Genomic DNA, 16,937 nt, shown 5'->3' on the forward strand with positions numbered 1-16,937 from the left:
GCCTTTTGGGAGATAAAACAGAAATGCAAACCCTGCACATATTCAGTCCTGATGGATGGGACAGCCTCTGCTGCCAGAATTATACTGAGCCACTGGAAATCCCCCAAAAACCCAACAACGCAGGAGTGGACACTCCTCCTGAGTGAGACGGCATCATACGAGGTTATGCTGGCTAGGAGCCGGGGACTCTGGGGATCTGGGATCACTTCCTGGTCCACCCAAGGGGGGGTAAGCTTCGCTTCAGAACTCGAGCCATCTATGGCGCCATTTTGTTGCTACCAAGCCATCACCTCCCGTTAGCATCCCATTGACTCCCATTCATTCTGACGTCACTTTGACAGAGAATAACTTTACATCTGAAGAGTTTAAAGACTCTATTTCTCCGTTGTTTATTTCTAAAGAAACACGACAATGTATAAAAGGCTCCATTACCTCGTAGCTCACGTTATGGCTCCGTAGCAGACGCTTTTATAACAATAGGCTAACGATTGGGTCATAACCACGAGACTTACTGTCACACAGTAGAGGAATTACCGTATAGTACAGGAGAAGCTCACAGGCAGTTTGGACTTCCATTAGCTATTTAGGTTTAATTACTAATGTTAACTAGCATGTTAGCGATCAGTAATTACTAATGTTAACTAGCATGTTAGTGATCAATAATTACTAATGTTAACTAGCATGTTAGTGATCAGTAATTACTAATGTTAACTAGCATGTTAGCGATCAATAATTACTAATATTAACTATCATGTTAGCGATCAGTAATTACTAATATTAACTATCATGTTAGCGATCAGTAATTACTAATGTTAACTACCATGTTAGCGATCAGTAATTACTAATGTTAACTAGCATGTTAGTGATCAGTAATTACTAATGTTAACTACCATGTTAGTGATCAGTAATTACTAATGTTAACTAGCATGTTAGCGATCAATAATTACTAATATTAACTATCATGTTAGTGATCAATAATTACTAATGTTAACTAGCATGTTAGTGATCAGTAATTACTAATGTTAACTAGCATGTTAGCGATCAATAATTACTAATATTAACTATCATGTTAGCGATCAGTAATTACTAATATTAACTATCATGTTAGCGATCAGTAATTACTAATGTTAACTAGCATGTTAGCGATCAGTAATTACTAATGTTAACTAGCATGTTAGTGATCAGTAATTACTAATGTTAACTAGCATGTTAGTGATCAGTAATTACTAATGTTAACTAGCATGTTAGCGATCAATAATTACTAATGTTAACTATCATGTTAGCGATCAGTAATTACTAATATTAACTATCATGTTAGCGATCAGTAATTACTAATGTTAACTAGCATGTTAGCGATCAGTAATTACTAATGTTAACTAGCATGTTAGTGATCAGTAATTACTAATGTTAACTACCATGTTAGTGATCAGTAATTACTAATGTTAACTAGCATGTTAGCGATCAATAATTACTAATATTAACTATCATGTTAGTGATCAGTAATTACTAATGTTAACTAGCATGTTAGTGATCAATAATTACTAATGTTAACTAGCATGTTAGCGATCAGTAATTACTAATGTTAACTAGCATGTTAGTGATCAGTAATTACTAATGTTAACTAGCATGTTAGCGATCAATAATTACTAATATTAACTATCATGTTAGCGATCAGTAATTACTAATATTAACTATCATGTTAGCGATCAGTAATTACTAATGTTAACTAGCATGTTAGTGATCAGTAATTACTAATGTTAACTAGCATGTTAGCGATCAGTAATTACTAATGTTAACTAGCATGTTAGCGATCAGTAATTACTAATGTTAACTAGCATGTTAGCGATCAGTAATTACTAATGTTAATCAGTAATTACTAATGTTAACTAGCATGTTAGCGATCAGTAATTACTAATGTTAACTAGCATGTTAGCGATCAATAATTACTAATGTTAACTAGCATGTTATCAATGTTAGCGATCAGTAATTACTAATGTTAACTAGCATGTTAGCGATCAGTAATTACTAATGTTAACTAGCATGTTAGCGATCAATAATTACTAATATTAACTATCATGTTAGCGATCAGTAATTACTAATATTAACTATCATGTTAGCGATCAGTAATTACTAATATTAACTATCATGTTAGCGATCAGTAATTACTAATGTTAACTATCATGTTAGCGATCAGTAATTACTAATATTAACTATCATGTTAGCGATCAGTAATTACTAATGCTAACTAGGATGTTAGTGATCAGTAATTACTAATGTTAACTAGCATGTTAGTGATCAGTAATTACTAATGTTAACTAGCATGTTAGTGATCAGTAATTACTAATGTTAACTAGCATGTTAGTGATCAGTAATTACTAATGTTAACTAGCATGTTAGTGATCAGTAATTACTAATGTTAACTAGCATGTTAGTGATCAGTAATTAGCCTGTGTCTATGTTATCTCCTTACATATACCTACACTCTCCGTCTCTGTGAGATTGGGAATGATTGAGATTTCTCTCTCACAGCTACCAGAAGACTTCACACTTTCAGACACGTTGCTCACGTCACATTTTCTCAGTTGGAGGCTGCGCAGTAAAGCTGGCCATCACCGGGAAAGAGCTTCTAATCTTCTAATATCCTTCACTGGTCTCGGTCCAGAGACACGGGGTCTATTGGTCCATTATATATACTGTCTATGGGTCCACCTGACCTCTAACTAGCAGTCTGATTATGCTTGCTCTTGGGGGGAATTACTGGAATTGTTGGGTCTTTGTAAATTATAGAGTGTGGTCTAGACCTACTCTATCTGTAAAGTGTCTTGAGAAAACTCTTGTTATGAACTGATACTATAAATAAAATTGAATTATGAGAGTGTAACAGGATTTTTATGCCATATTTATTTAATTTCCTGATATTTTGATTGTTTTATTTAACTAATACTACGGTACTTTCGGTCTGCTCAGCTTGAACATTTCTCACATTCCTCGTGACCAGCATAACTTGTGCTTTGACTGAAATGTTATTTCACTATCTGACCTTCTCGTCTTATTTGTCTTCTATAAGCTGTAACGTATGAGCTGTTGGTCCTATTTGCAAATAAAAATTTAAATAAAAAAAATAAAATAAAGTGACAAAAACGACAAAAAAAAAAAAAAAAAAAAACGTTTCAAAGAAGTACAAGGATCCAACAGGACTCCATGGTGCATTCAAGTGAACCCTGTAAACTCTGAGAAACGTTGTATGTCCGATGATCCAAACAACAGACACAGCGTAGCATAGCATAGCATAGCGTAGCATAGCGTAGCATAGCGTAGCATAGCGTAGCGGCTGGTAGCAGCAGCTAAAGACGGTAACGACAGCTGATGAATGACAGCTACATGATGTAAGATGAGAGGTGAACTGTACCCGTCCTGATGGGACATCAGGTCTGTGATGAGTAAAATAAGTATTCAGGACGCCGTTAGAGCGGAGGACTGATCCATCTCCGGGGGACACCTCCACGCCCGGGACCGTCCCGTTCAGGATCCTACACAGGAGACACAGAGGAGACACAGGGGAGACACAGAGGAGACACAGGAGACACATGAGACACACAGGAGACACAGAGGAGACACACAGGAGACACAGGAGACACACAGGAGACACATAGGAGACACAGAGGAGACACAGAGGAGACACACAGGAGACACACAGGAGACACAGAGGAGACACAGAGGGGACACAGAGGGGACACAGAGGAGAAACAGAGGAGACACATAGGAGACACACAGGAGACACAGGGGAGACACAGGAGACACATAGGAGACACATAGGAGACACACAGGAGACACAGAGGAGACACACAGGAGACACAGAGGAGACACATAGGAGGCACAGGAGACACATAGGAGACACATAGGAGACACACAGGAGACACACAGGAGACACAGTTACAATAACACGGTATCATCCATGTAATAAAAGGAAAGCTTAACACACACACACACACACAGACAAAGAGACACACACAGAGACACACTCTCACACACAGAAAGACACACCCAGGGCTGGCCCTAGACTTTTGGGGCCCCTAAGCAGGATTTGGTTTGGGGGACTCTCCACATTGTAACATGTTGCCACTGCACTTGGCACTAAACCAACTTGTGTATTGTAAATATTAGTTCAAGAACTCATAATGTACAAATACACATTTAAAGACTAATGTGAGCCCTATTAGCAGCAACACTATCTTTAAATAGACCGGCTCTGTTATGAGCTCTATTGTGGGACATTTCAAGCTCTCTTGGGGGCCCTCTGGTAGCCACGGGGCCCCTAAGCAGCTGCTTAGTTCACTTATGGGTCGGGCCGGTTCTGAACACACACACACACACACACACACACACACACACACACACACACACACACACACACACACACACAGACAGAAAGACACAAACACACACACAAAGAAAGACACAGAAAGACACACACACACACAGACACACACACAGAAAGACACAAACACACAGAAAGACACAAACACACACACAAAGAAAGACACACACACACACACACACACACACAGAAAGACACAAACACACAGAAAGACACAAAAACACACACAAAGACACACACACACACACACACACACACAGAAAGACACAAACACACATACACAGAAAGACACACACACACACACACACACAGCGTAGCTACCTGTACGTGACTCCGTGCCACCACATCACTTTCACCAGCTCTGTTGGAAGATCTCGCTCTGAAAAGACGTCTTCAACTTTCCACCTTAAAAACAAGAAGAAAACCAGTTTTAATGAGTCAACACAACGTATCACCAACCGGCCCAACGTATCACCAACCGGCCCAACGTATCACCAACCGGCCCAACGTATCACCAACCGGCCCAACGTATCACCAACCGGCCCAACGTATCACCAACCGCCCAACGATCACCAACCGCACAACGTGTCACCAACCGCCCAACGTGTCACCAACCGCCCAACGTATCACCAACCGCCCAACGTATCACCAACCGCCCAACGTATCACCAACCGGCCCAACGTATCACCAACCGGCACAACGTATCACCAACCGGCACAACGTATCACCAACCGGCCCAACGTATCACCAACCGGCACAACGTATCACCAACCGGCACAACGTATCACCAACCGGCACAACGTATCACCAACCGGCACAACGTATCACCAACCGGCCCAACGTATCACCAACCGGCACAACGTATCACCAACCGGCACAACGTATCACCAACCGGCACAACGTATCACCAACCGGCACAACGTATCACCAACCGGCCCAACGTATCACCAACCGGCACAACGTATCACCAACCGGCGACACAAGGTATCACCAACCGGCGACACAAGGTATCATCAACCGGCACAATGAACACGTCGGGAAAAACTGGGAGATATCCCGAAAGACTCTGAGAAAGCAGAGTCTAAAAGCATCGCAAGTGTCTGAGAAAAAAGGATCCAAAATGTAAGGTGTTGAAAAAATTTAGTCTTTTTTACTGCTGTGTCTGTGTGTGTGTGTGTGTCTGTGTGTGTGTGTGTCTGTGTGTCTGTGTGTGTGTGTGTCTGTGTCTGTGTCTGTGTGTGTCTGTGTCTGTGTGTTTGTGTGTGTGTATGTGTGTGTATGTGTGTGTCTGTGAAAAAAATGAAGGAATTCTTCCTTCTTTCTTTTTCCCGTCAAATTAATTGCCTTTTTGAGGTCCAATCCAATCCACCTTTATTTATAAAGCACTTTAAAACAACACTGTTGACCAAAGTGCTGAACACAGTCTATGAATAAACAATAACATACAACAGAGGCACAACACAATATTAATAAAACAATAAAAATGAATACAGCAATACAAAACTCAAAGTCAACCCTCAAACTGAGTTAAAAGCCAAAGAAAATAAATGAGTTTTAAGACGAGATTTAAAAACGCCAAGAGACTCAGTCAGTCTGATGTGTAAAGGCAGCTCGTTCCAGAGTCTCGGAGCTGCCACGGCAAACGCACGGTCACCTCTGGATTTACGTTTGGTCTCGGGGATGACCAGTAGTGCCTGGTCAGCCGACCGGAGCAAACGAGAGGGGGCGTAGGGCACGAGCAGATTAGACAGGTACTGGGGGGCCAGGCCATGCAGACATTTAAAAACAAATAACAGAATTTTAAAATCAGTGCGAAAGTGCACAGGGAGCCAGTGGAGTGATTGGAGGATGGGTGTAATATGGTCAAATTTTCTAGTTCCAGTTAAAAGACGAGCAGCTGCATTTTGAACATGTTCAAAAACTCACCAAATTTGGCGGTCGCATCAAGTCTGGTGAAAATTTACGTATTTTAAGGGTTTCGGGAATAGGTGCACAAAAATGGCTCGCTAGCACCTCATACAATATTTAAAAGATTGAGCCCCTTCAGTACATTTAACATAGACTAACGAAACTTGGTACACATATGTCGGATGTCAAGACATAGAAAAAACTTAATTGGAGCCATACCCTAAACCCAACAGGAAGTCCGCCATTTTGAATTGAAAGTTTAAAATTAGTGGGATTTTGGCCATTTCCACATGTCGTACTTTAACGAACTCCTCCTACAGATTTCATCCGATCAACTTCAAATTTGGTCTTTGTCATCTTAATGATGAAAATTTATTAAAAGAAAAACTTGTGTACATTGTCCAGTTGGCTCGAAATTGAGCGTGTATCTCGATGTGTTTATTGCGGCAGTTGATATTGCGATGACGATATAAACCGATGGGTGGATCACTAACCTGTGCCAGTGGGGGGATGAACACGTGAGAGGCAGCGCCTCCGGGAGGCGAGAGCTCTGCTCTACGGTGGAAATGTCCGGCAGGTTTACGTCTCGGTCTGCTGGGACATCTTCTGGCTCAGGGAGACGAGAGGCGTGGAGTTGGCGAGCCAGCCAGAGACGAGACGCGTGGAGTTGGCGAGCCAGCCAGAGAGGGTAGGACCAGACGGAGGGAACAGAGCAGACGGAGTGATGCTGGACCACCGAAGTGGATCGGTACACTGTCTCTGGCTGGGAGGGGAATACACACACACACACACACACACACACACACACACACACACACACACACACACACACACACACACACACACACACACACACACACACACACACACACACACACACACACACACACACGCACACACAATGAGACACACAGATTGTAACCTCCGGCGGGGAAGGGAAGTGAGACACACACAAAAACATGGTAAAATAGAGTCCAGGTTGAAAAATATGAAAGTTACCTTTTAGCCAAAGTTGTGATATAAGAAGATAAATATCACTGGGACACGTTACCTTTGGCTGAGCGGGGCTGTTCTCGTCGTCGGTGTATCGGCTCGCCGTCTGACTGAGGCTGCACGTAAACTCGACGGAGAATTCTTCCCCCGATGGCGACAGCATCAGCGCTGCTCGCCCCCCCTCAGACCTGATTATAGTCTCGCCTCCAGGCCCGAGTTCGGCTGCACAGGCAGACAACTCAGGCCACCGCACGTCTGAGTCCACGCTGAAACAAGGCTGCAGGAAGAAACGCAAAAATAATAACAGTTATCACCACACAGAGACACACACACACACACACCACACAGAAAGACACACACACACACACCACACAGAAAGACACACACACACAAAGAAAACACAGATACACACAGACAGACAGATAGACACACACAGACACAGAAAAAACACACACACACACACACACACATAAACACACAGACCCACACACAAGACAGACACACACACACACATACCACACAGAGACACACAGACCCACACAGAAGACACACACACACACACACACACACACACAAACACACAGACCCACACAGAAGACACACACACACACACACACACACACACACACACACACAGAGACAGACAGACAGACAGACACACACACAGAAAGTTTGGGTATTTACCAAAAGTCATGGAAACACTGGACACGTTAAGAAACATTTGAGTCCTTTATTTTTAGAGAAGGAATATTTTGGGTGTAAAATGTTGGAATATTTAAATAAAAAATGACTCAAACTGATTAATGATTATCAGAATAGTTGGAGATTAATTTAATAGTTGATAACTAATTTATTCATCTCTGCAGCTCTAGTGTCATGTACAACACCAAATCAGAAAAAGTTGGGACAGTATGGAAAACACAAATAAAAAAAGAAAGTAGTGATTTCTAAATGTACTTTGACTTGTATTTCATTGCAGACAATGTGAACACAAAATATTTCATGTTTTGTCTGGTCAACTTATTTTCATTTGTAAATATACATCCTTTCCTCTCATTCAGACCTGCAACACATTCCAAAAAAGGTTGGGACAGGAGCAATTTAGGGCTAGTAATCAGGTAAATTGGTTAAATAATGATGTGATTTGAAACAGGTGATGTCAACAGGTGATTGTAATTATGATTTGGTACAAAAGCAGCATCCAAGAAAGGTCTAGTCCTTTAGGAGCAAAGATGGGCCGAGGATCGCCAGTTTGCCAACAAATACGTGAGAAAATTATTGAAATGTTTAAAAAAAATGTTCCTCAAAGAAAGATAGGAAGACATTTGCTTATGTCATCTTCAACAGTGCATAACATAATTAAAAGATTCAAGGAAGGTGGAGGAATTTCAGTGCGTAAAGGCAGCACGGTGGCCCGGTGGTTAGTGCTGTGGCCTCACAGCAAGAAGGTTCTGGGTTTGAATCCTATGAAGGTAAATATGGTGCAAAACGTGAGAGCTTGTAGAATACAATGTGAGAACTTGCAGAACAAAAAAATCTGAACTTGTAAATTGAAATTTGCACTCGTAGAAAATATTCACACACCTGTATTCTGAATGTGAAGTCGCAGAAAAAATATTCACAAATGTGTAGATTGATATTTGCATGAACACTGACAGCTGCAAACTTGTAATGCAACATTTAATTGTGTATTGTTTTTTTTTTTAACTCCGGTTCACTTTCCATCACAACCACAATTCAGTGATTACAACCTCTCCAATCTGTCCCTGTATGTTCTCTCTCGCATCACAAAGTGGAGAATCTGCGTCTCGACTTTTGCAACTCTTGTTGCGATACATTTGGTGCAAAACTAATTATTATATAATAATCAACGCGCTGCCTGATGTGCACGTGTTTCGTTGTCAATTGAAGCTATAAACAACATTTCTGCAATTCTGCACAGAGGAAGACTGATGTTAGGTTCATATTTTAAATTTATTTTAATCACAAAAACAAACCTTTGCATCAAGTGAAACAGGCCCATTACATAATAAGCTGTTTTAAATATTAAACGTCCTATGCCTTAGGCTACCGCGCTGATGTGACCGTCCGAACCCGGCCCAAACCCGTCGGGACCCGTCGGGCTCGGGTCGGGTATCCCAGCCTTAGTGCTCCGGACCAAAGAAGAAAAGGATCATCCAGACTGTTACCAGCAACAAGTCCAAAAGCCGGGGTCTGTCATGGTATGGGGTTGTGTCAGTGCCCTTGGCAAAGGTAACTTGCACTTCTGTGATGGCACCATCAATGCTGAAAAGTACATAGAGATTTTGGAGCATAATATGCTGCCTTCAAAAAGACATCTTTTCCAGGGACATCCGTGCATATTTCAACAAGATAATGCGAAACCACATTCTGCACACATTACAAAGTCCTGTCTGCGGAGGAAGAGGATACGGGGACTTGACTGGCCTGCCTGCAGTCCCGACCTGCGATCTCCAATAGAGAATGTGTGGCGCATTTTGAAGCGCAAAATGCGACAACGAAGACCCCGTACTGTTGCCCACCTTAAAGCTGCTGTAGGTAGGATTGTGAAGATCCAGGACTTTGCCAACAAATTTGAACATCGATAACTTCTCAGTCCCTCCCGCCTTTCTGCTGCAGCCCAAACCGTCTCCTAAGCCCCTCCCACACAACGGAGTTTGACAGAACTGCCGGCATGTCAGAAAACATGTTCAATAACTAAAACAACAATGTTAACTTTTCTCACCAACAGTAAAGCCTGGCTCACACTGCAGGAGTTTATAAATCCTAACCGATTTTGAAATCTGGTTGCAGCCCCCACTTGAGGAGAATCTTTGCAGATTTTCTTCCCTCAAATCTTAAACATGCTCACACTACAAGATGTGTAAATAGTGGAGCATCACACACTACAAGATATTCTTAAGATTATCTCTTGCTGCAGTAATACTTATCCTTTTGTACCAATAAAAAACAAAAGAAAATAAAACTAGCGTGGACGATAATATTATTCAAACAAACTACCGTATTTTCCGGACTATAAGTCGCATTTTTTGTCCTACTTTGGCTGGTCCTGCGACTTATAGTCAGGTGCTACTTATATATCAAAATATATATAATTTAACATGTTTTTAAATGTTAATTCATACTGAAAACATTACCGTCTACAGCCGCGAGAGGGCGCTCTAGGCTTGTGACAACTATATGCTCCTCCTAAAGACAACTGAGAAAGAAAAGAGACAACAAACTGCAGGTAGTAAAATATGCAGCCCCGAAAACGTTTGAAATGAGGGAGAAACTTGTGAGGGAGACTGGAGAAAAGGTGCAATGAAGAAAACAAAGAAAGCTAATCGGCTAATCGCGGAACTGGCAGATCTGGGAACGAGTCCACAGGTGGGGGCTTGAACACCGTGATGCCGGGAGGGGCTGGTCAACGGTGCAGTTAGGTCTCCACGCCCTGCTAGTTGTTCTGTGTGACTTATACTCCGGAGAGACTTATAGTCCCAAAAATACGGTATGTGCAATACATCTTTTGTTAGACTTGAATGTAGCAGATGATCACTGACCTAGATGATCTATTGTTTACATTTGCTAGCTAGTGCGCTAGCAACTTTGTACACTCCCCCGGTAGGTCCAGATCTTTAGCGATCTCCCCCCAGCTCTTCTCTTTATCATTCCCATTATGATATTCTTTAGATGAGACATTAAACAGGCACTCGTGCTGTCGCCACATCTCCACCATCCTTTCTTCCAACTCCGTCGTCCACCAGGACTCGTACTGCAGCTGCTTTCGCGGACATTTTCAAAAGTTTCCGTCACTTCTGTCTCCTTGCAGACCTGTCTCTCATTGGCTGTTGTGGAAGTACTGACGTAATCATAGTCGTTTCACGCCCGATTATAATCCTAGATATCAAACATGTTTGATATTATCGGGGCGGCCCCGATGTGTCTGCGAGCAGATCTGGAGGTGCAAGATTCTAACCCTAACCCTAACCCATTACCAGATAATCTGACCTGTGAACGCCTCACGTTACCAGATAATCTGACCTGTGAACGCCTCACGTTACCAGATAATCTGACCTGTGAACGCCTCACGTTACCAGATAATCTGATCTGTGAACGCCTCACATTACCAGATAATCTGATCTGTGAACGCCTCACGTTACCAGATAATCTGACCTGTGAACGCCTCACATTACCAGATAATCTGATCTGTGAACGCCTCACATTACCAGATAATCTGATCTGTGAACGCCTCACGTTACCAGATAATCTGACCTGTGAACGCCTCATGTTACCAGATAATCTGACCTGTGAACGCCTCACGTTACCAGATAATCTGACCTGTGAACGCCTCACGTTACCAGATAATCTGACCTGTGAACGCCTCACGTTACCAGATAATCTGACCTGTGAACGCCTCACGTTACCAGATAATCTGACCTGTGAACGCCTCATGTTACCAGATAATCTGACCTGTGAACGCCTCACGTTACCAGATAATCTGACATGTGAACGCCTCATGTTACCAGATAATCTGACCTGTGAACGCCTCACGTTACCAGATAATCTGACCTGTGAACGCCTCACGTTACCAGATAATCTGACCTGTGAACGCCTCACGTTACCAGATAATCTGACCTGTGAACTCCTCACGTTACCAGATAATCTGACCTGTGAACGCCTCACGTTACCAGATAATCTGACCTGTGAACGCCTCACGTTACCAGATAATCTGACCTGTGAACGCCTCACATTACCAGATAATCTGATCTGTGAACGCCTCACGTTACCAGATAATCTGACCTGTGAACGCCTCACGTTACCAGATAATCTGACCTGTGAACTCCTCACGTTACCAGATAATCTGACCTGTGAGCCTCTCACGTTACCAGATAATCTGACATGTGAACACCTCACGTTACCAGATAATCTGCGCCGAACATCGGAACCGATCGAGGTCCTCGTCAAGATTCTCGGGAGGGTTAAATCGGGCATAAATAGGCCTAAAACTCCTGTATTGTGAGCCAGTCTTAAAACGATGCCAACTAGCCGGCTACCGTTAGCCATTTCAGCATCACATCTGACCGACCACTGTGCAAACGTTACTATCATCCTCACCAACGTAGCTTTGTGGACCTTTGACTACTAATAACCAAGTGAAAGATAAATCACTCGTGGTAATGATGTTACCTGTCAGAAGAAATGTGGCTTACGTCTGCATCGTTCTTCAGACCTTTAAAATCCCCGGAGCTCACGCTACCTCTGAAAAGCCACTTCATTATTCACCGGAGTTTTGGGAAACCTTTCTGCAGCTCGTGTGCGTTTAAGGGGGAGGGGAGAACGCTGTATATGCGTGTGCCTGAGCAGTGATTGACAGGCCGATAGACCCGCCCCCTGTGGCCCTGATTGGAGAAAATCGACCGGGAGCGGTGGACAATGGCACTCCAGGCTGTAGATGGAGCCAGAGGAGCTGGATTTTTTTTTATTTTACATAATTCATGTAGTTCTACTGGAACATAGGGTCAGTTTCAGCAGATATGACAGAAAGTTAGTTTTATAAGACTTACCTAATGCATCTTTAAGACCTGTTTGCAGCAAGAATAGGACAAAATCACACCTGAAACACTTCATCACTTGGTGTCTTCAGTGCCTAAACGTCTTTTAAGTGTTGTGAAAAGGATCGGCAACGTTACAAAGTGGTAAATGCTTTACTGTTCCAACTTTTTTTGAAATGTGTTGCAAGAACCAAAATAGGAATTTTGTTTTTTTTTGAAAAAATAAAAAATAAAAATCATGAGGAACACATTAAATGATGTGCTGTTGTATTGTCTGCAATGAAATACAAGTCAAAGTGCATTTAGAAATCACTACTTTCTTTTTTTATTTGTGTTTTCCATACTGTCCCAACTTTTTCTGATTTGGGGTTGTACGTTTCTAAGGCAGTGTGTAAGAGGGAAGGAAAGAAGAAAGGAAATAGGAAATAGGTAGGGAAGGAGGAAGGGAAGTGTGTGTCTTCCTGTGTGTTGTTACCTTTGTGTGTTGGGCGGGGATGAGTTCCTCCGGTAGGTACGGGCGGCGAGCGTATTTATTCCTGAACGCCAACGCAGAGACCAGAACTTCCTGTAACACACACCAGAACTTCCTGTAACACACACCAGAACTTCCTGTATCACACATTAGAACTTCCTGTATCACAAACCAGAACTTCCTGTAACACACACCAGAACTTCCTGTATCACACACTAGAACTTCCTGTAACACACACCAGAACTTTAAATATGACAGGACATGTTCAGGGGTCAACAGACAGAAACAAACAAACAGACACACACACACACACACACACACACACACACACACACACACAGACAGACACACAAACACACATACACACACAAAGAGACAGACAGACCGACAGACACACAAACACACATACACACATACACACACAAAAAGACAGACAGATACACACACACACACACACACACACACACACACACACACACACACACACACACACACATACACACACAAAAAGACAGACAGATACACACACACACACACACACACACACACAGTTGTGTGTTTAATGGTCTCATCATCTCAGCATGATTTGTAGCTGTTATATTGTCGGCTAGTTTACTTTAGAATCAAACATCAGATTTATAAACTACATGTAACTAGTAACTAAAGTAACTAGTAACTAAAACTGTACCAGATGAATGTAGAGGAGTAACTAAAGTAACTAGTAACTAAAGCTGGAACAGATGAATGTAGCGGAGTAACTAAAGTAACTAGTAACTAAAACTGGAACAGATGAATGTAGTGGAGTAACTAAAGTAACTAGTAACTAAAGCTGGAACAGATGAATGTAGTGGAGTAACTAAAGTAACTAGTAACTAAAGCTGTAACAGATGAATGTAGCGGAGTAACTAAAGTAACTAGTAACTAAAGCTGGAACAGATGAATGTAGCGGAGTAACTAAAGTAACTAGTAACTAAAGCTGGAACAGATGAATGTAGAGGAGTAACTAAAGTAACTAGTAACTAAAGCTGGAACAGATGAATGTAGTGGAGTAACTAAAGTAACTAGTAACTAAAGCTGGAACAGATGAATGTAGTGGAGTAACTAAAGTAACTAGTAACTAACGCTGGAACAGATGAATGTAGAGGAGTAACTAAAGTAACTAGTAACTAAAGTAACTAGTAACTAAAGCTGGAACAGATGAATGTAGCGGAGTAACTAAAGTAACTAGTAACTAAAGCTGGAACAGATGAATGTAGGAGTAACTAAAGTAACTAGTAACTAAAGTAACTAGTAACTAAAACTGTACCAGATGAATGTAGAGGAGTAACTAAAGTAACTAGTAACTAAAGCTGGAACAGATGAATGTAGCGGAGTAACTAAAGTAACTAGTAACTAAAACTGGAACAGATGAATGTAGTGGAGTAACTAAAGTAACTAGTAACTAAAGCTGGAACAGATGAATGTAGTGGAGTAACTAAAGTAACTAGTAACTAAAGCTGGAACAGATGAATGTAGCGGAGTAACTAAAGTAACTAGTAACTAAAGCTGGAACAGATGAATGTAGCGGAGTAACTAAAGTAACTAGTAACTAAAGCTGGAACAGATGAATGTAGAGGAGTAACTAAAGTAACTAGTAACTAAAGCTGGAACAGATGAATGTAGTGGAGTAACTAAAGTAACTAGTAACTAAAGCTGGAACAGATGAATGTAGTGGAGTAACTAAAGTAACTAGTAACTAACGCTGGAACAGATGAATGTAGAGGAGTAACTAAAGTAACTAGTAACTAAAGTAACTAGTAACTAAAGCTGGAACAGATGAATGTAGCGGAGTAACTAAAGTAACTAGTAACTAAAGCTGGAACAGATGAATGTAGGAGTAACTAAAGTAACTAGTAACTAAAGCTGGAACAGATGAATGTAGTGGAGTAACTAAAGTAACTAGTAACTAAAGCTGGAACAGATGAATGTAGTGGAGTAACTAAAGTAACTAGTAACTAAAGATGGAACAGATGAATGTAGAGGAGTAACTAAAGTAACTAGTAACTAAAGCTGGAACAGATGAATGTAGAGGAGTAACTAAAGTAACTAGTAACTAAAGTAACTAGTAACTAAAGCTGGAACAGATGAATGTAGCGGAGTAACTAAAGTAACTAGTAACTAAAGCTGGAACAGATGAATGTAGAGGAGTAACTAAAGCTGGAACAGTTGAATGTAGTGGAGTAACTAAAGTAACTAGTAACTAAAGCTGGAACAGATGAATGTAGAGGAGTAACTAAAGTAACTAGTAACTAAAGTAACTAGTAACTAAAGCTGGAACAGATGAATGTAGAGGAGTAACTAGAGTAACTAGTAACTAAAGTAACTAGTAACTAAAGCTGGAACAGATGAATGTAGCGGAGTAACTAAAGTAACTAGTAACTAAAGCTGTAACAGATGAATGTAGAGGAGTAACTAAAGTAACTAGTAACTAAAGCTGTAACAGATGAATGTAGAGGAGTAACTAAAGTAACTAGTAACTAAAGCTGGAACAGATGAATGTAGAGGAGTAACTAGAGTAACTAGTAACTAGAGTAACTAGTAACTAAAGTAACTAGTAACTAAAGCTGGAACAGATGAATGTAGAGGAGTAACTAAAGTAACTAGTAACTAAAGCTGTAACAGATGAATGTAGCGGAGTAACTAAAGTAACTAGTAACCAAAGCTGTAACAGATGAATGTAGTGGAGTAAAAAATCCAATATTTCTCTGAAATGTAGCGGAGACGGAGTAGAAGTAGAAAGTGGCATGAAAAGAAAAAGACTCAAGTAAAGTACAAGTACCTCAACATTTGGTACTGAAGTACAAGTACTGGAGTAAATGTACTTAGTTACATTTTAACACTAGAAACCTGGTTATCTAACAACTCTTTTGTACAGAAATGTTTTCACCTTGTAAGAGCTGACGGTGAACCTGGTCCTCTGTCGGAGTCTCTCGGCTGGTTTCGGAGGATGTCGGAGTCTTTCGGCGGGTCTCGGAGGATGTCGGAGTCTCTCGGCGGGTTTCAGCAGCGTGAATTCACAGCCACACGGCGACAGCTGGAGCTGGGCTCCGGTTCCGTACCGAACATCCACCGACTCATCCTCGAACAGAACCATGGAGCTGACAGCGGCGCTGCCCTCCGTCTGGAGCCCGGACTCAGGCAACCTTTCCCGGGCTGCCATGGAGCTGACAGCGGCGGCGCTGCCCTCCGTCTGGAGCCCGGACTCAGGCAACCCTTCCCGGGCTGCCATGGAGCTGACAGCGGCGGCGCTGCCCTCCGTCTGGAGCCCGGACTCAGGCAATCTTTCCCGGGCTCGCGCAGACTCGGTTCCTTTGGCTCGCGGTTATGGCTTGAAACGGCCAAATTACGCTAAATCTCGGCTAATATAAAAGTATAAATTTAATATTTCGCCCCAGGACGCGCGTGCTCGGTCCTCGGGAGAGTTTTAATCCAAACCACGATCTGTTTCCAAAACTTAACGGGTAGTTTTGGTGTCTAAACTGTCGTCACCGTAGCTGTGTGTCCTCGCGCTGAAAACCAAACTCAAAACACTGTGACGCGTCCACACGTCATCAGATAGAGCCGTTGGGTTTCTCGGCAACGTCATCACGGC

The 16,937-nt window shown here is 41.9% G+C and overlaps 1 protein-coding gene across 3 annotated transcripts in view; it reads right to left on the reverse strand.

Moving 5' to 3' along the window:
* Positions 1-16,937, reverse strand: part of c5h5orf34 (chromosome 5 C5orf34 homolog) — a 21,769-nt gene extending 4,832 nt beyond the window's left edge. For 2 of the 3 annotated variants that reach the window (XR_003692600.1, XM_028578633.1), the window contains exons 1-6: positions 16,233-16,937; positions 13,310-13,399; positions 7,338-7,556; positions 6,781-7,049; positions 4,700-4,783; positions 3,410-3,530 (exon numbers count right to left, since the gene is read on the reverse strand). Coding sequence is in view for 2 of the 3 variants with exons in the window: in XM_028578633.1 (XP_028434434.1) it covers positions 3,410-3,530; positions 4,700-4,783; positions 6,781-7,049; positions 7,338-7,556; positions 13,310-13,399; positions 16,233-16,574 (1,125 nt within the window). In the remaining variant the exon portion in view is untranslated. The remainder of the gene's footprint in view (positions 1-3,409; positions 3,531-4,699; positions 4,784-6,780; positions 7,050-7,337; positions 7,557-13,309; positions 13,400-16,232) is intronic. The other variant, XM_028578634.1, reaches the window with a different exon arrangement.

The sequence above is a fragment of the Perca flavescens genome, chromosome 5 (assembly GCF_004354835.1).
Source record: "Perca flavescens isolate YP-PL-M2 chromosome 5, PFLA_1.0, whole genome shotgun sequence".
Lineage (NCBI taxonomy): Eukaryota > Metazoa > Chordata > Actinopteri > Perciformes > Percidae > Perca > Perca flavescens.